This window comes from Polistes fuscatus, unplaced genomic scaffold, assembly GCF_010416935.1.
Source record: "Polistes fuscatus isolate 324 unplaced genomic scaffold, CU_Pfus_HIC Scaffold12, whole genome shotgun sequence".
In the NCBI taxonomy this organism is placed as follows: domain Eukaryota; kingdom Metazoa; phylum Arthropoda; class Insecta; order Hymenoptera; family Vespidae; genus Polistes; species Polistes fuscatus.
Genome location: NW_025113020.1, coordinates 1,699,905 through 1,724,901, shown reverse-complemented (window position 1 = coordinate 1,724,901; position 24,997 = coordinate 1,699,905). Strand labels below are relative to the sequence as shown.

The 24,997-nt window shown below is 32.3% G+C and overlaps 1 protein-coding gene and 1 pseudogene across 2 annotated transcripts; one reads left to right on the top strand and one right to left on the bottom strand.

Moving 5' to 3' along the window:
* Positions 1-549: 549 nt before the first annotated feature.
* Positions 550-3,241, bottom strand: LOC122526670 (pescadillo homolog). 2 transcript variants are annotated; one of them, XM_043650194.1, is made up of 9 exons: positions 3,180-3,241; positions 3,048-3,095; positions 2,680-2,913; positions 2,102-2,609; positions 1,870-2,009; positions 1,538-1,797; positions 1,223-1,410; positions 955-1,154; positions 550-871 (listed from the first exon to the last, which is right to left on the bottom strand). In XM_043650194.1, exons 2-9 carry the CDS (start codon positions 3,069-3,071, stop codon positions 608-610), a joined length of 1,818 nt encoding a protein of 605 aa, XP_043506129.1. In that variant the 5' UTR covers positions 3,072-3,095; positions 3,180-3,241; the 3' UTR covers positions 550-607. The 2 variants fall into 2 exon arrangements, with proteins under 2 accessions (XP_043506129.1, XP_043506130.1); XM_043650195.1 differs by having other exon boundaries at positions 955-1,148; positions 3,048-3,223.
* Positions 3,242-16,666: 13,425 nt separating this feature from the next.
* Positions 16,667-19,266, top strand: LOC122526719 (annotated as a pseudogene).
* Positions 19,267-24,997: the final 5,731 nt, after the last annotated feature.

Below are 24,997 nucleotides of genomic sequence, written 5' to 3'. Positions count from 1 at the left end.
ATAAAATTAATTAGAATAATTAATTGATATAAATTCTTTGCCTCACAAAAATTTATTTGTATATCAAATTGAATACGTATTCTCTTTAAGACGAAATTTAAAATTTAAATATTTTTCCTATTAAATTATGTATTTTATAAAATTTTAAATTACTGACTTTTTGTCTCGTAAAAATTTATTAGTTTATCAAATTGAATACATATTTGAAAAAGAAGAATTTTATATCTACATATAAAATTGATTCAAGATATACAGGAAAGGATATTCTAAAAACGTGGAATTTATTTTTTGTGTAGACATAATTTTAATTCATTTTTATTATGTTATAAGAAAATAGTAATGCATTCTGATTCATCTTCGAATTATTTTTTTTATAAGTATATAAAAATAACATATATACATATATACATAATATACATCTTACATTAGTTTGTATAAGAATTAGGAAATAACATATATACATATATACATATATACATCTTACATTAGTTTGTATAAGAATTAGGAAAATCATAAAAACTATCTTTTGTCTTTTTTTTCAATTCTTTCTTCTTTTTTATCGCAATTAAAATTATAATTATTTCGTCTCTCTCTTCGGTTTTTCTACTTATTCAATAAGATTGCGCTTTCGCAATTTACGAGCTTCCTTATGTTTTTCTTTCTCAGCATTGTCGTGAATTCGCCTCTTTTTTCGCAGTAACCAGATTTCTTTAGCTCTCTCTTTACGACCTTCCATCATGCTCTTGTACAAATTACGATGTTTCTTCTTAATCATTTTTTCTCTCAACCGATATTCCTGTTTATTTTGACGTTCCTTTTCGTAAGGATCTTCCTTCCTTATTTCACCGGCCTTCACCTGCATCGCTTTTTTCTAAAATTTATAAAATACATTATAAGCAATAAGAAAAGGAAAAATAATTCATATTTGAATATATAAAACAGTTGCTTAATCACCTTTCGCATTCGTTCGCGTTTCTTTTCTTTTTCTTTTTCTTCATCTGATACCTCAATTTCATCCTTATCATCATCTTCCTCTTCGTTATCTTCTTCATCATCTTCTTCTTCTTCTTCTTCTTCGCTACCTTCTTCCATGTCTGCTGTTTCATTTTCCTGTTTATCTTCTTCATTCTCAGAAGATAATTCTTCATCTTCAACTGCACATTATTGAATTAAATTATTAATATTGAAAGATATTGTATCAATTTAAAATTATATTATTTACCATCTCTGAGTTTATATTCAGGATTCATCAATGCGCGTTCCTCTGGTGGAATGTATGTTTGATCTAATCGACTCTCATTAAATGGAGACAAATGTGGTGGAAGAACAGCACCCATTAAATACTTCTGTATAGGCAACAATTCTCTTGCATTCACTGAATCGAACACCCATTGTGGTTGTACGTAATTTCTATATTATTTAACGAATTATATAAGTAAAATAAAGAAAATATTCACACAGCAATAATTAGACAGAAAACAAAAGTACAATGAGAAATATATTTATAATTATATATCTTTAAAAATAAATTAACTACCTAGATAAGAATTGTTTGTCCATATTAGGTCTGTCCACAATCTGATGTGTGATTGTTTCGTCATTTTCATTAAAAGTAGCACCAACGAACATTAGCTTATCCCAAGAAACTTCTCCGCCAAAGCAACGTAAAACAAAAACTAATGGTTCTCTCGGTACTTCTCTGTTCAAAAAGAACTTCAAACCTTTAAATAACGTCTTTAATTTTTTTATTTTATCAGCTTCTAATTTAGCTGCTTCCAATTGTTGAGCATCAACATCCTAGACAAATAATTACTAACGTTTATTCATATTTTCGAAGATGCATATTATTCAATAATTATATTCTTTTACCTTAGAAAATTGATCTATTTCTATTTCTTCATCATCTATGCTTTGTATGGTAGGATCTAATGCCTTAAGTGGTACATTCAATGCACTTATTCTTTCCGATACAAACGCTTCCTCATCTACAAGATTCTTTTCGCATTGGCCTAAAAATGTATTACTTATTAAAATATCATTCATTACCTCTTTTCTTTTCGCTTAATAAAATATAGAAAGAAAATGAATAAAATCATCTTACCAGTATTATTAAATTGTGGAGGATAAAACAAATTAAGAGAATGATAAAGTCTATAATTAACAAATCCAAGCATTACGACATAAAATTCCACAAATATGGACATAACTTTGAAATCAACTTCTCTTTTCTCTTGCGGTTCAAAAGAGAAATGATGTGGTACGATCCAATTTATTATTTGGCCTTTGATTTCCGCTTGATAGTAATAACCTTTTATGGATATAAAAACTTTTCTTAAGGCTTTAGCCGCTATGACGAAATGTAAAAATTCAATAGTTAATCTTCTGCACAGAGCTGATTGATCGCGTGGTATATGAGCTAATGATGGGAATGTACTGAACAAGAAACATAAAGTTAAACAATCATCTAAATCTCTCAAAGCGTCTACAAATGTCGGATAGCGTTCTTTGACGATATGATCCAATTTCAAAGTTGGATGATTACTTAAATATCTTTTCATTTCAGCAAAATCTCTAAGTGCCCTTGCCCTTCCAACTTTTCTATTGAATACCTAGGAAGAAATTAGACATACATAGATAATGTTTCAAAACAAAATATTAGAGTGATAGATATTAACTCACTTTGTAATCCCTTAATTTCCATATTATCGGTTCGTGCATTAAGAATTGAATATCCTTTTTATGATACAAGGTTTTTATTCCAGCTTCACCTTTTTGTGCTCTTTTACGATTACGAGGCTCCCTTGGATAAATTCCTTTCAATATACATAGTTTGCGAAATTCATTTAAAGAAAGTTGCAATTTTTTCAATGCAGATTTTCTGGTCATAAACTGTGCTCCTTCTCCTGATTGATACTGTAAAATACGCAAAATACATGTTATTTAAATTATTTAAAACTATATATGTTATATTATTTTGTTAAGAAGATAACATTATAACCTAAAATATTTTTAATGTTAATTACATAAATGTACAAATTAATTCTTACTTTCTTCTTCCCTATCACAACCATTTTGTTTGTTGCGTTTTTCTTTCACTATATGTTAACGAATATATTAGTGTAATTACAACAATATTAATCATATATACTAAAAACACACGTGGGCTAACAAGTACATACTGTAATGTAGATATCCTAGCGACAGATTAAAAAAGCTGTTTTTAAGCTTCTTGAAAGCAACACTATGAGGCACTGCAATCAAATCATATGTTAAAACATGTTTTTTTGATGGCTATAATTTATGCTAAAAAATTAATAATAAAATTATAAATATATTTTTATATATATTATTGACAATAAATGAAAAAATATGGAGCAAACAGGTAATTTACTTTATAAGATATTAAAACAGGCAAAATAATGTGTAACATATGATTTTATGGCATACGATTCTACATATGATATTTACAATTTATTTAATAGAAATTAATTTATATTCACATATTGTTTTTTTAGAAATTTGTGAATATTTTAATGGTATTATTAAGTATGAGAATCGATTGTTGAGCGTTCTGATATTTCTCTTTTTATATTTTTTCTTTCGGTAGCAAGAATTTTACGTCTTGGCCATCGAGCGTCGAGCGTTTTGTATATCTATATATCGGCGTATAAGCGCGGCATTTTTAAATCGAATCTTGATGCTTATAGCACGCCGTTTCTTTATTTAGTGTCAAAAATAATGAACCATGACTAAAAAAAAATAATTCATTTTAACAGAAACTATTATTATTTAGTTGAGAGTAAAAATAATGAATTAATTTTGTGTCTCGCAATAAAATTAATTAGAATAATTAATTGATATAAATTTTTTGCCTCACAAAAATTTATTTGTATATTTTTGTAGAATATAATGAAGGCAATGTTAGTCGCGAACGGTGTAAATAGCGATAAATTTTGATATTTGTGATATTGTAAATAAATTAAATGGTTTTATTTTTCCAAGTGTACTAAGCGATTTTTTTTTTAAATGAAAACTATGTTTCATTCAAGAATGAATCGAACATTTAACGAAAATAATATGAGACGGAGTTTTTATGAAACACAAAATCTATTTATTTATCTACAACGATGTAAAAGTGTATTCGATTTTTATATCGTTTTCTTGCTTATTTTCGTGAAATTCTTTGTAGTTACAAACCGTTTTTAAACTGAAAAAAATCGTTTCTTCTTTGTAGGAAGACGAGTGTTTACTCAGTTAGTAAACACCACTTCGAAGGCTGGCGACCAATCGGTCCGTCGCATCGACACCTCTCAGCTAACATAGAACTTTGTTTGATAATTTTATGGTCTTCAAGAATGCACTATAAGGTCTCTTCTACGTCTTCGAATACGATGCTCGCGATTTAAAATAATATCGAAGACCTATGCCATATGATTCATTATTTCAGTTGCGTAATGCCTCAATAATTAATATATTAACTAGATGAACTTGTTACTTTTATCTACTTTTTTTTTACTTCCTACTTCCTTTTTTTTTTCTTTTTACTTTTATCTACTTTCAGTACGTTACTACTATTATAATGATAAGTTTAATAATAATTACACAATTTTAATTTCCGTTTTGTTTCATCTTTATTTTGTACTACACTGTAATTAATAGCCTTTAGGGAGCTTAGGCTCTAGCGTCAATAAAATATTATTAAATAAATAAATAAATAAATAAATATTAATTATTTTTATGTGTCAAGACACAAAATTAATTCATTACTTTTTACTCTCGACTAAATAATAATAGTTTCTGTTAAAATGAATTATTGTTTTTCTTTTATTCAAAGTTTACTATTTTTGACAATAAATAAAAAAACGGCGTGCCATAAGCATCAAGATTCGATTTAAAAACGCCGCGCTTATACTTCGATATATATAGAAATACAGAATGCTCGACACTCGGTGCCCAAAACGAAAAAACTCGCTAACGCATAGAAAATAGAAAGAGAGAAAAACAAGTTTCGTCTCTCACTCGCACTCGTATTCACGACTGAGAGGCCCGAGAATAACTGTAGACCCTTCGTTTGGTTTAGTACACACGGACGCTTGCACGCGTACTAGCCCATTCACTTGTAAGACCGAAGGTTAGGCGGGGCTTGTCCCCACTCTTACCATCCTTTACCATCCTTTTTCCAATATTTCTAGCTTATTTGTGCAAATACGAAGATGGACCTCACAAAATTTTTTACGTATTTTTCAATTATCTATACAACTTTTTTTTGATTGATACTTTTTTCGATTAAATGCCTAGATTTCGACATATCCGGTTCTTAACCCTACTAAAACCTTTTTCAAATTTACAAATTTCGGAACTTTCTGAGTTTAATTCTTAATTATTAATGTCCCCATTCAATCGACCTTTCCACCATCAAATACAACATGAAAATAGTAAGATATTCGTCCCTTCAATAATAGCTCAAAGTATAACGATCCATTTTCCTTCCACCCCGAGAAGAAACGACGCCTATTCTCCCCTCTCCTAGAAAAACCAACTAATGAAAACATGACGTCCGACGAAGAACCTGTTATGCGTGAGTTCCTCGATCTACCCCTCTCCGCTCCTGAACTATCCCCACAATTATCACCTCAACCTTCCATCTAGCTACCCCTTCCTCTTCTAGTATCTCAGACCCAGACGAACTAGACCCATCGGCTATCCCTCGCCCTGTAGCTTTGAGTTCATTGTATAAATTAATTGATTGCAGGGATTATTTGAAAAATAGAAAAGATAATTTAGTAATATTCATATCATACCAAGGTAAGGATAATACCAAGGTATCGAGGAATTCGACGAAGATCGTCTCAAAACACTTTTGAAGGAAGACGGTCACCAAACAAGTCGTGAATTAGCTGAAAACATGAACTGCGATCATTAAACGAATCTTAATCATCTTCATTCAATAAGATTTGCCGATAAATTGGTAACCTGGGTGCCTCAAGTGTTTAGTGAAAACAACAAAGAAAATCGCTCGAAAGAAATGCCATGGTTAACAAGGAGTTCTATAAATTCCAGTTACACTGCGTGAAAGAGGTTATTCGACTGAAAAACCCCATCGACAAAGGAAACCATACTCCTTTACGGCAACGCCTGGTTCCATGTTGCACAAGTCGTCAAAGCCGCACTCCAATAGTTCGAATGGGAGGTCCTCAGCATCCGCCGTATTCTTTGGACCTGTACCGACAGATTACCATGTTTTCTGTTCCCTGTCGAACCATATTAAGGGCGTTACCTTCGACAATGAAGAGGACTTTAAAAACTGGTTCAACAACTTCTTCGATACCAGACCGGGCGATTTTTGGCGGAACGGCATCGACTGTGTAGTGGGCGGTGCCTGCGGTTGTGGATCGGCGTCCAGCGATGGTGACTAGTAGATGCGTGAGGAAGTCCCATATTGACACGAATATGTATATACAGCAGCCGTAAATGAATGCAAAGTGTATCCTCGAATGATCGTGTCAATTACTGTTTTTATAAGGTATACAGGCTCGGTGTGACAGCCGAAATTTCGACGTTTTATCATGAATTTTTTCAAATATGAAAATAAAGTGCGTTCGTTTTGAAATGTTTGCATGTTTTCATTGGTGTCTTGAAGTGGGCAACACAAATTTTTTTATAATTAATTTTACATTAATTTGTTAATAATTTTATATGTCCAAGTTTAGTCCTCGAAAAAAAGGTGAGTTGTTTGGGGAAAACACACAGCGTAGTCATCTGAAATAAAATATTAAAGAGATTATTGTTCTGTAGGTTTCATCCTAATGAACTAACTTATAATATGCATATTAAAAAAAAAAAAAAATAGCGTACTTGTAAAGAAAAGGTTTTCAAAATAAAATTTTTCTTTTTATAAATTGTTTAAAACAATTAATTTATTATTAAAATATTGAATATTTTAAAGGGTACACATTTAGCTATTTGTGTCTTAAATAACGGGTTCAATTTGTAGCCAAGTCGGTTGAATAGTTTTCGATCAGTGCTTCCCCGAAGTTCTGAAAATGTGATTTTGAGTAAAACGCGTTCAAAGTTTTGACAACAGATTTTTTATAACAAAAATTATACTTACATTAATCAGCTATGCCTGGTGCATAGAGTAATTTTTCCGTTTCCTCAAAGTTATCATGTTCAGCAACTTTGAGATTTCTTCATAAGATTCTGGCCTCTTTACAGTTACCTTCTGCAGTTTTCTCTGTCCTTAAAATTCGTGCATTGTCAACAACTAATTTTACAATTAACTTATAAGTTAATGTAAAAGATTACTGAATGCTACGGTTTGGCAATCACCAGAAACTGTGAATATCTCGAATAAATGAAGAGAGCCGTTCTATTACATGATATCAACAGACGAAAACCGTCACCATTCTTACTGCCGAGATTCTTGGTGCAAGTATCAACATCTGAAAGCACAAAAGCAAGAGACCACTTTTACGTACCAGTAACGTTTGACGAAGAAACTATTAATCTTATAAAAACAGTTTATGAGACTTTAGAGTCTGAAGATTTGTTGAAAAGATGCTTGGGAAGGAATATCCAAAATAATAACGAAAGTTATAATCACTGTGTATGGAATTTCGCTCTCAATCATACTTTCACTGGAAAGCACGTTATGGAGTTCGGTCGAATGCGAAGCGTTGCCTAGTAACATAAATACTATAAATATGTATTTTTACGTGACTCGCGCTCCAGTGACAGCCTGTGAAAAACGTAAAAGTGCGTTGACTGTGTACAATGTGTTAAGATATATCCAATATGCACATTCCTATGTAAGACGGTTGAAACAATTAAATTTTAATTTTATCCATTTCTACACCGCGATAAAATTTTCGGACAAAAATTGTTCTATCGTAAAATTTGGCTTGGCGATTAAATTTTTAGCGCCATGTCCCATTGGGTTAGCAATTTTACGTCTTCATGATTACGAACGTTTTCTATTGTTTTACCAAATAATGCGTTGTTCATTAGTGAAAGAGATTTATTTTTTGTATTTAATAATTTATTTAATATTTAATAGGATTTTATTTGATATAATGAGTTGAGATAGAATAAAATAGTAAGAATCTATAATCTAAATTATTAATTAATCAACACGTTTGTGTTATGTGTTACTTTAAACGTCGTAATTAACGAAGATATCGTCGTCCTTAGTTCTTCGTTGCCGTCTTCTTTCGTCGTTTTTCATCTTCTTTTAAACACAACTCTCGTCATACAAAATAATAAAATATCAAATGCTCTTCGCTGATTCTTTTTAAGGGGTAATACGCATAAGGGGTTATATTGCCAGTCTCAAAAAAGACGTCTTTTTATGAAATTTTTGTAGAAAAAGTTTTAACTTATCAATTATAAGTGATTGTAATTCAAATAGAGCCTATTTTTAAAAATACAATAGCGCGTCGATCATGTAAAAATATTAATGTACACCGCTCCTGTAGATGATTTCCTGAACGTCCTCTAAAAAAAGGCGTTTAGCGGTGTCCTCCATTTCAGTGGTTTGGATTATCTGATATCAACAAATATGGTGGATTCTTTTAAAGGACAGATAATTGCAGGTATTGAACGAAGGAATAAGAAAAATTTTGATTTTTGACAAAATGGCGTCTGTTTGAAAAAATGTTTCGTTTCTGACTGAAATTTTCGCTCTAAATTATTAAAAAAAAAAATAGTAATAATTTTTTTAAATCTTATTCCTTCGTTCAATACTTGAGGAATATATCTGAGGAGGTTATGTTAAAATTTGAAACCGATCGGTTAAGCCGTTTTTGAGAAATCGTGGTCACCAATTTTGAAAACACCGTTTTGAGAAAAACGCGTTTAAAGTTTCAAAGAGACGTTTACACAAAGTTACAAATTTTTGTTTGCAGCTTACATGGAGTGAAGAATATTTGCCGGATCAAAAATCTATTCATTCTATTCGATTATTATCTATATCGATCTTATTATATATATTCTATATCCATTTCTGGCTCATTTTCGTGAAACTCATTGTAATTATAAACCTCGGAGTCTAGGCGCGTTACTTACTATTGAAAATACAGTTGAATTTCAGTCACCGGTGATTGTTTAAATTTCAACTGTTTTGAGTTTTCTTTCTGTATTGAATAGTTGGACGCTTTGAAGCAAAAAATTCTTTTCAACATTACGTATCTCGGTTTGCAAAAGTCTAGTGCTGTGTAAGTTTTGCATGCTTTTTCTACACACTTCGAATATTTTTTATTGAATAATATATGTAAAGGGAATATATTCTCTTTATACTTAGCGCGCAAAGTACGATCCACGCGCCTCTATGACGGTATATAAGGCAATGAAAAGTGATAACGTATTTAGTTTCCGAAAGCTCGTTAAAGATAATATTAGTTTATATTATATTGAGAATTATATTATATATAGAGGTAAGTTTAATATTCACAAATTTTTTTAACCCTTGGGTACGGATTTATTTGAGAAAATATTTGCATGTGGAACGAAAATTATTTTTGGTTCCTTAGAATTCTTAATCTATTCTTTCTAATCTATTCTAATTTTAAATTCTATAATTTATCGATATATTATATATATAAGAAAGAATAAAAAAAAAATGTCAAAATATAGATATTATGCAATGCAAATATTATGGTTGCTTGGTTTGCTTGGTTGTCAAATGTACCTAAAAATGTAATTTTTGGTTTGACGTCTTAGATACGTCATCCGCTCCTAGGGAAAAAAAGTGAATGACGTGTCTCAGACGTCAAATGTACCCAAGAGGTTAATATACAATTATAATAGTACTGTTAATGATAATACTGTTATAAAGAGAATACAGGGCAAGGGAATACAAATACTTTTTGTGTAGCAGTACATTATTTATTTCCAACGAACTTTTCGAATCACACTTTTCGAACTTCCTTTGTCTCTCTATTTACCTGTAATGCCCTAACGTCTCTTTGTTTCCTCTTTGAAAAATTAACCGCTTTTCCCTCTCTTTACCTGTATTTGTTTATACTCACACGACATTGTTCGAGACGTCGCGTGCTTTAAATTCATAACAACAACTTTCTCATATAGTCTACACTAAGCACAGTTTGTGGTCTTTTAGCATTCGATCAGTAAACATTAAACATTAAAATATTCTCTTTCGAACATTTATACAGCCCAAATCAAGTATTAAAATAATTGTATCATAGTCGTCAAGACAAATAATAAAATAAATTGTTGACTAGTGAACTATTCATGGATGCGGACAAGGTATGCAACATATGCGATGAAGCATTGGAGTGTGCTACGTCGAAAGTCGTGACCGTTGGAGAAAAGGGTCTGAGGACATTAATTGCGAAAAGCAAAGAATTTGGCGATGGAAAATGGGAGGTTTGGAGCAGTCGTACCCCTGTTCTCGTGCATGAATCGTGCCGAAAATGGTACACAATAGCGACAATTAAAAGTGTGGCCGCAAGAGCAGCAAAACAGAAAGCTTCATCGACATCTTCTGCTGAAACACCTAGTACGTCAGCGAATCTTCTAAATCGGAAAATGAATTCAATTTCCGTGACTTGTGCTTAATATGCGCACGTCCATGGGATCAAAACACAAGCCAGGCTCCGTGATACAGAACGACTTTATGAAGGAAAGGTTACTCAATATAGCTAAACAGCGAAACGATGAAATGGGCATCACTATGCAAAATCGATTAAAAGATGTCAATTCTGTAATTGCTGTAGGCGCTCGATATCACAGAAAATGTTACTTCCTGTTTGCGAAATACCAACCTACTCGCCGAAACGTAATTTAAGATTAGAAGAAATAGAGTCTGATTTTCAATACATTGCCGAATACATAAAAAATTCGCAAAAAGGAAAATTCACAGCGAATGAATTACTCAATCATCCGGGCAGCAGATGTTTTACAAGAGATGTTTTATTTCGAAAATTGACGGAATTTTTCGGAGAAGATATCTACATCGATCAGCACCAAGGCCGTGAAACAATGATCTTTTATAAATGCTTCAGTGCAGCCAAGTTATGTGCAGACTGGTATCGTGATCCGGATTCCCTCACTTTTAAACAGCGAGAAGCAATTGTAAACGTTGCAGCACAGATCGTCCGAAAAGATATCGAGAATCACGATTACGAGAACAATTCTTATCAGCCAGCTGGAAAATTTCTCAATTCAGTTCAAAGAGACATTCCGCCACTTCTTCGTGTACTTATTGATCAATTTGTTGTATCCAATTCACGGGAAAATGTCGACGACGATAAAGACCGATATTTCGTGCAACGAAGTGCAGTAGCCCATTCTATTGTAGCTCTCATCCGACGTTCCGGTTTCACATCGCATCTACAGTTGGCACTCGGAATTTACATTTATCGCAAATGCGGATCAAAGTGGATAATCGATATCCTTAATAAATTAGGCTACTGCGTGTCATATTATCAATTGCAACAGTACGAGGCATCGATCATCATGGATCCACCGAAATTCGTATTTGAAGACGATGTTTGTGTGCAACATGTCTTTGATACTAACGATCACAACGTTCAAACTTTAGATGGCTGTAATACGAATCACTGCTTAGGTGGAATAGCTATCTACACGCCGGAGAAAAAAATAAGCTATGAAGGTCGGACGAAAAAATTGAAAGGTGCCTCAAAAGTATCATCTACGACGATAGCGTCACAGAGCATAGTGCAAACCATACCATGGACAGGCAATTCGGACGGATTGGAAAATATTAAATACGATGACACAACAAAACTCTTTTCCATAGATTCGCCTGTATTGCCAGCAGTATATTCGGCATATCTATGGGCAAAGCACTGCAACATTGAAAATATACCAAGTTGGAGAGGTTTTATGGAGGTTTTAACGGCGAATAACACTTATGATGCTTCCAAAGTTGTTTGTCTGCCTTTCATAAATTGTCCTCCTTCAAATATGAGCACTATCAACACAGCTTTACACACCGCTCTAGTTGGGGCTCGTCGAATTAATCAGAAAACGTGTTTCGTAACATTCGACCAACCATTGTACTATAAAGCTCGTGCGATTGTTGCAGCATCACAGGATACGCTGAAAGACGTTGTGGTTCGCTTGGGTGGGTTCCACTTGCTTATGTCCTACTTAGGCTCAATCGGTCACATTATGAATGGCAGCGGACTTGAAGACATCTGGGCAATAATATACACTCGAGCAGCAGTGAAGAGGGTGTTGATGGGGCATGCTTATGCTCGTGCGATGCGTGCTCATATCTTGACATTTACCGCTTTGGGAGTAATGATGATCCGAGAAATCGAAGGTGAAATACGTAAACAATACGACAAAGACATTAAAGCTTTTTTCCAAAGTTGGCGTACAGAACCTCCGACTATCGGCGATTGTCAAGCGAAAACTTCGATTACTTCGATGACTATGGACTTGATTGCACAATTGGCTATTTTAAAAAATCGAGGACCTACGGCACAACTATGGGTGCAATACTTTGAGTGCGTCGTAATTGCGTTGCAGTTTATGGAGGCCGAACGCTCAGGCAACTGGCAATTACACCTTCAAAGTATTCGTAAAATGTTACCTATTTTTCATGCTGCAGGCAAATTCAATTACGCTGAAAGTGTTCAAATATATCTTCAAGATATGGTCAACATAAAGCAGACAATGACCGATGACGAATACCGAAAATTCACAACGGAGGGCAATTTTACGGTGAGGAGGTCTGACAAAACTTGGTGCGGTATGTGGACGGACATGACGATTGAGCAAACTTTAAACAGGTTTTCGGTACAGATCTGAAACATGGGAAAGGTGTTACACCTAGTGTCAACGCAAGATTTTTATCAGTGATGCCATCGTTGTTCTCAATTATTGAGTGCTTTGAAGATTTTTGTGGCATTGCATCATTAACAAGTGAACAACACGCCGATCTCGCACCCCCCCGAATAAAACGAGATGATGACGAAATTAAGAAGTTCATATCTTGGTTTAAGGAACGCCGTCCTTTTGAACCTCGAACTACTTTGTGTTCCTTGTCAACGGGGATTGCCGGTGTGGTTACTACAGATTGTCATCTAGCATTCGAGAAAGGGAAAAAAAGTATGGAATCCATGGTGGGAAAGAGTGTTGCTGAAGTATCATTATCTTCGGTAACAAGCAAAGTGAAAAATCTGACGGCAGCACGAATGCAGACTCACGATAACAATGATACGAGTACGGTCGACCCTGTTTTACTCTTTCAACGTGTTTCGCATATATTTCACAGTGACGAGGTACAAACACGTAAAGCATTAGAGTACGAATTTCACCGTATCCCTTATCTTTATTCGATGAGTTTGGTCTCATGAGGAAGACATCGAAGTCCGAACTGAACAAACTATTTAAGCCGTACGTTTTACAATTACAAACTTCGATCCGAAACATAACCTTTGTCATTGATGGCGGATTCCTTCTGCACAATATCAGCTGGCCAAATGGAGCATCGTTTCAAGAAATTTGTGAATTGTACCATTGGCACATCATCAACAAATACGGAGAAAATTCTTTGGTCGTCTTTGATGGATACACCGACGAGTATACTGGAATAAAATCGTACGAGAGATACCGGCGACGTGAAGAAAATATGGCACCGGATATCGAGTTCAACGAAAGCACATTCCTTACTTTGAGCCAAAAAAAATTTTTGTCGAATGTGAAAAACAAAATGAAACTGGTGCAGATGCTTGTGGTATTTTTACGTGCACATGGTTTCAACGTGAAACTCGCTCAAGAAAATGCGGACGCGCTTATAACATGGACAGCGATAGAGCTAAGGCAAAATACGGGCTGCGAAGTGGCAGTTGTCAGCAATGACGTCGACCTGCTGATTTTATTGATAGGTTTATCAAATTCCAATCCTCTGTTTTTTTACAATATTATGCCAGGTGGTAAAATAAATACTTTGTATTATACAGAGGACCACGCACATCTGAAGTCGTATATTTTATTTGCCCACGCATTCGCAGGATGTGACACGACGAGTGCCATGTACGGCAAAGAAAAGAAGAACGTCATCTCCATTCTGCAAAAGAATGACAATCTGCAGAATGCTGTAAAAATATTCTACAACGTAACGAGTACAGTAGAGAGTCTGTGTGAATGTGCAGAACAAATAATTGCACATTTATACAACTTCAAAAATCTGAATCAGTCGCTCAGTGATGCTCGATACGAAAAATTTGCATCGCTGCCCACGGACACCACCGTGGAGATTCGATTGGCGACTTTACCTCCAACGCAACCCGTCCTGCGAGAACACGTGAAACGCACATTTTATCAGGTGCAATTGTGGTTGGGGAACAAATTGGATGCACGGGATTGGGGATGGAAGCAAACCACCACGATGATGATTCCTATCATGAATAGTAAAGATTCAGCGCCTGACAATTTGTTAAGAATGGTAAGTTCTCAAAAAAATTTGAATAGACTAAATAATTGAATGGAGAAACAAGTCAAGTTAGTTATTTTTTGAAAATTAAAAATTTTTTAATTTTGTAAAATGTTAACCATCAACGTTTCGACTCAATGATTTTTTTAAAAAATTCACGAATTTTTAAAGTCTAAATGTTGTAATGAATTTTTAAGGTCTAATGTTTCGCGAATTCGGAACGAATTATATTAAAAAGCATATACGCATTCTTTGCGCACGCAAATTCTTAATCATTTTCTCTACATGTCTATGTTTCAGGTACAATGTTCGTGTCCGGGAAACAGCAAAGCTTTACGCTGCAGCTGCCGAAAAACTGGGCTACTTTGCACTCAACTGTGCCAATACTGTGGAGGACAATCCTGCTCCAACTTTTCCACTAGCACAGTCGAGAATTCTGCTGAGATTCGAGTAGAAGAAAGAGACGAGAATGTGGAAGATATGGCAAGAAATGATTTCTTTAATATTACCACAGAAATAGACAACCCTCAAGAGGTTTATAATTACGAGGAGTTTCACGAAAATGAGCAAGATATCGATATAAAATTGAATATCCTTTTGAATTGTTGTAGATAAATATATAGAATTAGTGTTTCATAAAGAGTCCGTCTCATGGTATTTTTGTTAAATGTTCGACCCATTCTTGAGTGAAACATAGTTTTTATTTAAAAAACAATCACTTAGTACACTTGGAAAAATAAGACCATTTAATTTCTTTACAATTTCAGAAATACCAAAATTAATTGCCATTTACACCGCCTTCATTATATTCTACAAAAAATAAAAAATAATTGTAACAATAACAATAGTAATAACAATTTATACATAATCTTATAAAATTGACAAAAGAAACATAATACTCGAATTAAAATTATGTATATGATTGAATGCCTCCAATTATAATGCGAGAATTTAAATTGAGAATTTAATTTATATTTCTAAACAAAATTTTGACGGAATTAAAATGATGTTCTAAATTTTAATTGAAATATTTCAATTATGCGCATAGTGAGAGAGAACATTGACAATGATTATTTTCTGCGGACACAATACAAATTCTGTGTGATTTTAAATTTATTTAAATAATTGAAATATTTAATTTGTGGTATTTCAATTCGATTTTGATATAGTACGCGCAGTCGTCATATAATTTTAATTTATCCAATTTAAATTCCTTTTATTTTGTAGCCTATTTAATTTTTTCCTGCAATTTTTATGACTTTAAAGCTAAATACAAATGCATTACTATTTCTTATAACGTTATAAAAGTGAATTAAAATTATGTCTACACAAAAAATAAATTCCACGTTTTTAGAATATCCTTTCCTGTATATCTTGAATTAATTTTATATGTAGATATAAAATTCTTCTTTTTCAAATATGTATTCAATTTGATAAACTAAAAATTTTTACGAGACAAAAAGTCAGTAATTTAAAATTTTATAAAATACATAATTTAATAGGAAAAATATTTAAATTTTAAATTTCGTCTTAAAGAGAATACGTATTCAATTTGATATACAAATAAATTTTTGTGAGGCAAAGAATTTATATCAATTAATTATTCTAATTAATTTTATTGCGAGACACAAAATTAATTCATTATTTTACTCTCAACTAAATAATAATAGTTTCTGTTAAAATGAATTTTTTTTTTTAGTCATGGTTCATTATTTTGACACTAAATAAAGAAACGGCGTGCTATAAGCATCAAGATTCGATTTAAAAATGCCGCGCTTATACGCCGATATATATAGATATACAAAACGCTCGACGCTCGATGGCCAAGACGTAAAATTCTTGCTACCGAAAGAAAAAATATAAAAAGAGAAATATCAGAACGCTCAACAATCGTCGATTCTCATACTTAATAATACCATTAAAATATTCACAAATTTCTAAAAAACAATATGTGAATATAAATTAATTTCTATTAAATAATTGTAAATATCATATGTAGAATCGTATGCCATAAAATCATATGTTACACATTATTTTGCCTGTTTTAATATCTTATAAAGTAAATTACCTGTTTGCTCCATATTTTTTCATTTATTGTCAATAATATATATAAAAATATATTTATAATTTTATTATTAATTTTTTAGCATAAATTATAGCCATCAAAAAAACATGTTTTAACATATGATTTGATTGCAGTGCCTCATAGTGTTGCTTTCAAGAAGCTTAGAACAGCTTTTTTAATCTGTCGCTAGGATATCTACATTACAGTATGTACTTGTTAGCCCACGTGTGTTTTTAGTATATATGATTAATATTGTTGTAATTACACTAATATATTCGTTAACATATAGTGAAAGAAAAACGCAACAAACAAAATGGTTGTGATAGGGAAGAAGAAAGTAAGAATTAATTTGTACATTTATGTAATTAACATTAAAAATATTTTAGGTTATAATGTTATCTTCTTAACAAAATAATATAACATATATAGTTTTAAATAATTTAAATAACATGTATTTTGCGTATTTTACAGTATCAATCAGGAGAAGGAGCACAGTTTATGACCAGAAAATCTGCATTGAAAAATTGCAACTTTCTTTAAATGAATTTCGCAAACTATGTATATTGAAAGGAATTTATCCAAGGGAGCCTCGTAATCGTAAAAGAGCACAAAAGGTGAAGCTGGAATAAAAACCTTGTATCATAAAAAGGATATTCAATTCTTAATGCACGAACCGATAATATGGAAATTAAGGGATTACAAAGTGAGTTAATATCTATCACTCTAATATTTTGTTTTGAAACATTATCTATGTATGTCTAATTTCTTCCTAGGTATTCAATAGAAAAGTTGGAAGGGCAAGGGCACTTAGAGATTTTGCTGAAATGAAAAGATATTTAAGTAATCATCCAACTTTGAAATTGGATCATATCGTCAAAGAACGCTATCCGACATTTGTAGACGCTTGAGAGATTTAGATGATTGTTTAACTTTATGTTTCTTGTTCAGTACATTCCCATCATTAGCTCATATACCACGCGATCAATCAGCTCTGTGCAGAAGATTAACTATTGAATTTTTACATTTCGTCATAGCGGCTAAAGCCTTAAGAAAAGTTTTTATATCCATAAAAGGTTATTACTATCAAGCGGAAATCAAAGGCCAAATAATAAATTGGATCGTACCGCATCATTTCTCTTTTGAACCGCAAGAGAAAAGAGAAGTTGATTTCAAAGTTATGTCCATATTTGTGGAATTTTATGTCGTAATGCTTGGATTTGTTAATATAGACTTTATCATTCTCTTAATTTGTTTTATCCTCCACAATTTAATAATACTGGTAAGATGATTTTATTCATTTTCTTTCTATATTTATTAAGCGAAAAGAAAAGAGGTAATGAATGATATTTTAATAAGTAATACATTTTTAGGCCAATGCGAAAAGAATCTTGTAGATGAGGAAGCGTTTGTATCGGAAAGAATAAGTGCATTGAATGTACCACTTAAGGCATTAGATCCTACCATACAAAGCATAGATGATGAAGAAATAGAAATAGATCAATTTTCTAAGGTAAAAGAATATAATTATTGAATAATATGCATCTTCGAAAATATGAATAAACGTTAGTAATTATTTGTCTAGGATGTTGATGCTCAACAATTGGAAGCAGCTAAATTAGAAGCTGATAAAATAAAAAAATTAAAGACGTTATTTAAAGGTTTGAAGTTCTTTTTGAACAGAGAAGTACCGAGAGAACCATTAGTTTTTGTTTTACGTTGCTTTGGCGGAGAAGTTTCTTGGGATAAGCTAATGTTCGTTGGTGCTACTTTTAATGAAAATGACGAAACAATCACACATCAGATTGTGGACAGACCTAGTATGGACAAACAATTCTTATCTAGGTAGTTAATTTATTTTTAAAGATATAATTATAAATATATTTCTCATTGTACTTTTGTTTTCTGTCTAATTATTGCTGTGTGAATATTTTCTTTATTTTACTTATATAATTCGTTAAATAATATAGAAATTACGTACAACCACAATGGGTGTTCGATTCAGTGAATGCAAGAGAATTGTTGCCTATACAGAAGTATTTAATGGGTGCTGTTCTTCCACCACATTTGTCTCCATTTAATGAGAGTCGATTAGATCAAACATACATTCCACCAGAGGAACGCGCATTGATGAATCCTGATATAAACTCAGAGATGGTAAATAATATAATTTTAAATTGATACAATATCTTTCAATATTAATAATTTAATTCAATAATATGCAGTTGAAGATGAAGAATTATCTTCTGAGAATGAAGAAGATAAACAGGAAATGAAAACAGCAGACATGGAAGAAGGTAGCGAAGAAGAAGAAGAAGAAGAGATGATGAAGAAGATAACGAAGAGGAAGATGATGATAAGGATGAAATTGAGGTATCAGATGAAGAAAAAGAAAAAGAAAAGAAACGCGAACGAATGCGAAAGGTGATTAAGCAACTGTTTTATATATTCAAATATGAATTATTTTTCCTTTTCTTATTGCTTATAATGTATTTTATAAATTTTAGAAAAAAGCGATGCAGGTGAAGGCCGGTGAAAAAGGAAGGAAGATCCTTACGAAAAGGAACGTCAAAATAAACAGGAATATCGGTTGAGAGAAAAAATGATTAAGAAGAAACATCGTAATTTGTACAAGAGCATGATGGAAGGTCGTAAAGAGAGAGCTAAAGAAATCTGGTTACTGCGAAAAAAGAGGCGAATTCACGACAATGCTGAGAAAGAAAAACATAAGGAAGCTCGTAAATTGCGAAAGCGCAATCTTATTGAATAAGTAGAAAAACCGAAGAGAGAGACGAAATAATTATAATTTTAATTGCGATAAAAAAGAAGAAAGAATTGAAAAAAAAGACAAAAGATAGTTTATAGTTATATGTATATATGTATATATGTTATTTCCTAATTCTTATACAAACTAATGTAAGATGTATATTATGTATATATGTATATATGTTATTTCCTAATTCTTATACAAACTAATGTAAGATGTATATTATGTATATATGTATATATGTTATTTTTATATACTTATAAAAAAAATAATTCCCCCACAAAGAATCGAACGTTAAATACCCAGCGCGAGAAGCGAAGACGTTACTACTTACGCTAACGCACCACTTGATAATATCTCAATTTATTTCGTACAATTCTTAAGACTTCGAAGATGAATCAGAATGCATTACTATTTTCTTATAACATAATAAAAATGAATTAAAATTATGTCTACACAAAAAATAAATTCCACGTTTTTAGAATATCCTTTCCTGTATATCTTGAATCAATTTTATATGTAGATATAAAATTCTTCTTTTTCAAATATGTATTCAATTTGATAAACTAATAAATTTTTACGAGACAAAAAGTCAGTAATTTAAAATTTTATAAAATACATAATTTAATAGGAAAAATATTTAAATTTTAAATTTCGTCTTAAAGAGAATACGTATTCAATTTGATATACAATAAATTTTTGTGAGGCAAAGAATTTATATCAATTAATTTTCTAATTAATTTTATTGCGAGACACAAATTAATTCATTATTTTACTCTCAACTAAATAATAATAGTTTCTGTTAAAATGAATTATTTTTTTTTTAGTCATGGTTCATTATTTTTGACACTAAATAAAGAAACGGCGTGCTATAAGCATCAAGATTCGATTTAAAAATGCCGCGCTTATACGCCGATATATATAGATATACAAAACGCTCGACGCTCGATGGCCAAGACGTAAAATTCTTGCTACCGAAGAAAAAAATATAAAAAGAGAAATATCAGAATGCTCAACAATCGATGGCCAAGGACAATAATACTCGTTATCGCATGATAAAAAAAAGAGAGAAATATTGGTTTGTTCTCTCACTCGCACTTTCATTCAAGACCGAGAGTCCCGAAGATTGCCGAAGATCCTTCGTTTGTGCATTAGTGCACACGGACGCTCGCACGCATACTAGCTCGCTCGCGTGTAAAACGCGACGGAGGGATAAGCTTGCTTTCTCCCACTCTTACAATTTTGTTCCCATCTTCAATCCAATTTATTCGCTTATTTTTGAAAATACGAAGATAACTCATAGAACATTTTTTTATGTATTTTTTAACTCTATACAACTTTTGTTTGAAACTTTTTTCAATTAAATGCGCAGATTCTAAGATAAAGAGATTCTTTTACCCTTTTTAACCCTCTTTCTAAAAAACGTGCCATACGATTCAGCGTTGTAAAATTACCCTTAGATCAAATTATCGATCTTCCAGATAAAAATGAGAGGTTTGGCTCTTTTTGACAGGCCTATTTCGGACGTTCCATTGAATTGACCGGTCATTTTTGTTCCATTTGTCGTTGAATTCTCGTTCGGTTGTGGGTCCAGATGTATCGTGAACGATGCACAACGCATTTAAAGGATATCTTCGACAGACTTTTTCTCGTCTTCCGTGTCCAAATTCAATTCGTCTCTTTCCATATCCTCTACGAGCTCTCCGAATTCACTGGTCGACGGTGACGTCGCATTAAATTCTCATAAAAACAAACAAAAATAAATAATTTATTGGTATTGAATCAAATCTGAAAAATTTATGAGATATTTAATACTAAATCTATCGATACTAAATGTGTAACATACCGCTTTTAACCCTTTAAGTGCTATGAGCGCATATTTGTCCAACGAAAGCAATCCGCATGGACCGAAGACGCATATGCGTTCTTCAATTTTTTCTATCAGAAAAATCATTTGTCCCCGGTGATTGCAATTGTTAAACGTATTCAGCATTCAATAGATAAAACAATATTTATCTTTATCTAGTATGAGTTTATTCAAATGGATAATGAATCAAATATTATATTAGTATATCCCTCCTATTTTTTTTATATATTTTCTTTTATTTAAAAACGAACAATGTTTATAATTTTATGCGTTTTAATTACATTTTTTTTTAAAGTGGTTGCTTTAATATTTTTAGGATAATTGAATAAAATCTAAAAAAAAGAAAAAAAAATTGAACGGATCATAAGTTTCTTTTTCGTTTCAATTTTGAGATAAACAAAAAAACATAAATCTTAAGTATCAAAAATATACAGACTTATATATCTGACACAGTTATCACTAATCATGGAATCCCACGGAAGATTAGGATCGATAGATCATCGCGCGACTCTTATCAAATTGTTTTGTTGAAAAATTAATCCCGTACGTTATCGTTTAGATGCAAATTTTATCAATCGTGGGATGACCCAAGTTAGGAAACAAAATATTTATTTAAACGTTTCTTATAACACGAGATTACAAAAAAACAAGAAAAAATAACAGAAAATGGAAAAAAGCTATCGATGTTTCTTCTGCCAGTCGATTTCAATTAGACAATTCTATTGAAACTTGTTGAACGAACAAAAGTGGTGGTGTTTGCTAAAGAAAAAAAAAACAAAGAAATAGTACGTACAATCGAACGAATCAAAAAAGAAAATATATCGGACGAGTTTTATAGTTCCGAATTTATTCATGAAGGTAATTAATAAACTCTCGAAATCAAATACAAATGTATGAATGTCTCTCGAATATTTTGATAATTCTTTTCTTTTTATTTTTACCTGTTCCTTTCGTCCAATTAAAAATTACTCGGCTATAAATTCTTTTACGTAATTTTTTCCTTAAAAAATGTATTATTAATAATAATATAATATAAATTTATTATTATATGCAATTCGATAAGATTTATTCGATTCGTTCGCATGCAAACTCGAGATTTCTGTTAATTAAACTCATAATTCAGATATCGAACAAATTTAATCTTTCCCTCTCCTCGCCCAACTACAAACCACAATATAACGGGAAATAAATTAAAAATAAAAAGAAGAAAGAAACCTTTCTCCTGCGTTTATCGCACAAATATATTCGAACACGTACAAACACTTACACAAATAGGCGTGTACGTTACGTATAGCAAGTAATATCGCAAGAACTATTCGATTTATTATTGAATTTTTATTTTTATTATTATTGTTATTATTATTATATTATTATTTCTTCTTCTTCTTCTCTTCTTCCTTCTTCTCATTCCTTTTTTTTTTCTCTCCCCTCGAACCTTTCTCTCCCTTCGAAATAGGAATAGTACCTCGTAAAAAAAAAATAGAAACAAATAAAAAAAAAGAAAAAACTACGCGAAATGCATTTCTAACAAACGAAGCGCTTTTCGATAAAAAATCGATCTCTAATATCGGTCTGAAAGAAGTCTGAACCTCGGGAGGAGGGTAAAGGTGGATATGTAATTAAATCATTTTCTGAATAATAAAATAAATGTAGTAAATTAATAATGATGCAGAATTTTATATATATATATATATATATATATGTTTGAATGAACAAATAATAAATCATAATAATACGAAACATTATATATTGTAATACGTTTATCCTAATTTAAAAAAGAAAGAAAAAGATAGATTTACGAATGAAACTTTAAAACAAGTATAGTTCTAATACTTGAAATATAATTGTAATTAACAAAGAAATAAAAAATAATAATATAATTTTTAATATGAAACATTATTCTAAAATGCGTTAATTGTAATTTTAAAAAAATATAAATTTACGATTGAAATTTCGAAAAAAGTATCGTTATAATAAATGAAATATAATAGTCATTGATTATAATGAGTGTCTCCTTAAACTATAAGTAAATATCATACGAAAATATTAATAAAAAAAAAACTAGATGATTTTAAAACGCGATCTTTGACAACAAATAATATGATTAGATGAAGCTCACGATTAGCGAGTATTGGAACGTTGAAAAGATACGAAATCGGATGAGTATGGTATGGTGATGTGTGTGGGAAAGGTTAGGAGGGCTAAGTGGGGATAACATTGTGCCAAAATCAACGATCAAATACACGTTTGGTAGAGGGAGTGTGTTATTCCGTCGTTTTGAATGAAAATGTGATTCCCCGATAATTACACGAACGTTAGTTTTTGATTTTTTCACTGGTATATAAGCCAGCGTGTACCGACAATTGGCAGATTACTATTGAAATTCAACGGTACTAGTACTGGTAAGTAAAACACTACATATATGTATTAATTAAATATCATATTGAGAAATAGTACGAAAAATTAATACGAATTTGTTCGTAATATTTAAAAAATATTATATAATTTTGAAAATAGGAATCATTGAGTATCGTATTGAAATAGTAGTGAATTGTTTGTAATATTCAATTAAATATAATTTTTAATAATTTATTGATTGATTATATATATTTTTTATGTTAAATAGGCTTATCAAATAATATGAAGATACTGTTCGTTTTAATCGCCATCGGGGCGATAGCTTTTGCCAATCCACTTGGAGAAAAAACAAGTAAATAAAACAAAATTGCACGATTACTTATATTGATTAAAAAAAAAAAAAAAAAACACAAATTACCACGTGTGTATGAATGAATTAATTTGTAGAATTACGGTGAGGAAGCGGTAGCCAAAACTAGGGTAGAAGTTGGCGCAAAGTGCGAGGGAAGTAAATGCAGCGGTACATCAATGTCAAGGAGATTGGTTCGAAAGCAAGGATGGTACACTGGTCCTATTTTCGAGCCCGCACCCAGCTGGCGGTAAGTGGAGGTCGGAGCCGATTGCAATGGAAGCAAATGCGGTGGTAGCGTCAAAGTGGAATTGAGTGGTTTCAATCGGAAGATGGTAGGATCGTAGCAGTACCATCCAACGAAAATCAGTACGGCAGTGAACTAAGTTGCAATGCAGGTCATTGCATTAGAAATACCACGTCAGCAAGATTTGTCGTCACTGTTGTTGGCTGGATCTGGATCAGGGTGAAGCCAAGGAAGTGATTGTTGAGTGGTTCAAAGGAAACGATGGAAAAGTTTGGTTGGTGTGCCCAGAGCTGAATTAGCCAAGACAAAGGTTGACGTTGAGGTTAAATGCAATGGGAGACACTGCAGCGGTGGGATAACGTCGGTGGGGATTGGTTCGTAGCAGGAGATGGTACCAACAACCGATACCATCGTCCGTGGTAGCACAACCTGCCGGTACCATTGAGTTGGTGCTCAATACGACGGCCAAGAGTATTTAGGAAACTTAGGTGTTCAAATCACTTGGTTCGAAGATGCCAATGGAAATCTTATTTCCAACAAGTCGTCCCACGACAGTCGGTGGCAGGGTTGAGGTTGGTGCCGAATGTCACGGATCAAAATGCGGTGGTAGTATCAAGGTCGGAGTCTTGGTTCGTAGCAGGCAAACGGCGTTATTATCTAACCCCGAAACCGGCGGGAGCAATATATCCGGTGGAGTAATGGTCACGGAAGCAAATGCAGCGGCAACATTGGCGTCGAGGTTGACTGGTTCAAAGCAGAAAATGACCAAGTTGTAGCAGTTGTCCATACAATTCCCAGACTAAAAAATGATGAAAGTTACGGCGAAGTTTACAGATACACGGGACACGGCGGGCGGAAACAAAATACCAATTATTCCGATCAATCCTGGACGACCTAAAATAATCAATCCTAAATCGTACGA

Bases quoted from the DNA above. Each gene is read 5' to 3' on its own strand.
- LOC122526670 (XM_043650194.1), bottom strand. From the start codon at position 3,071: ATGGTTGTGATAGGGAAGAAGAAA. The intron at 1,155-1,222 runs GTAAATAATATA...AATAATGTGCAG, and splicing joins TGAATATAAACTCAGAGATG to TTGAAGATGAAGAATTATCT. The intron at 872-954 runs GTGATTAAGCAA...TATAAATTTTAG, and splicing joins AACGCGAACGAATGCGAAAG to AAAAAAGCGATGCAGGTGAA.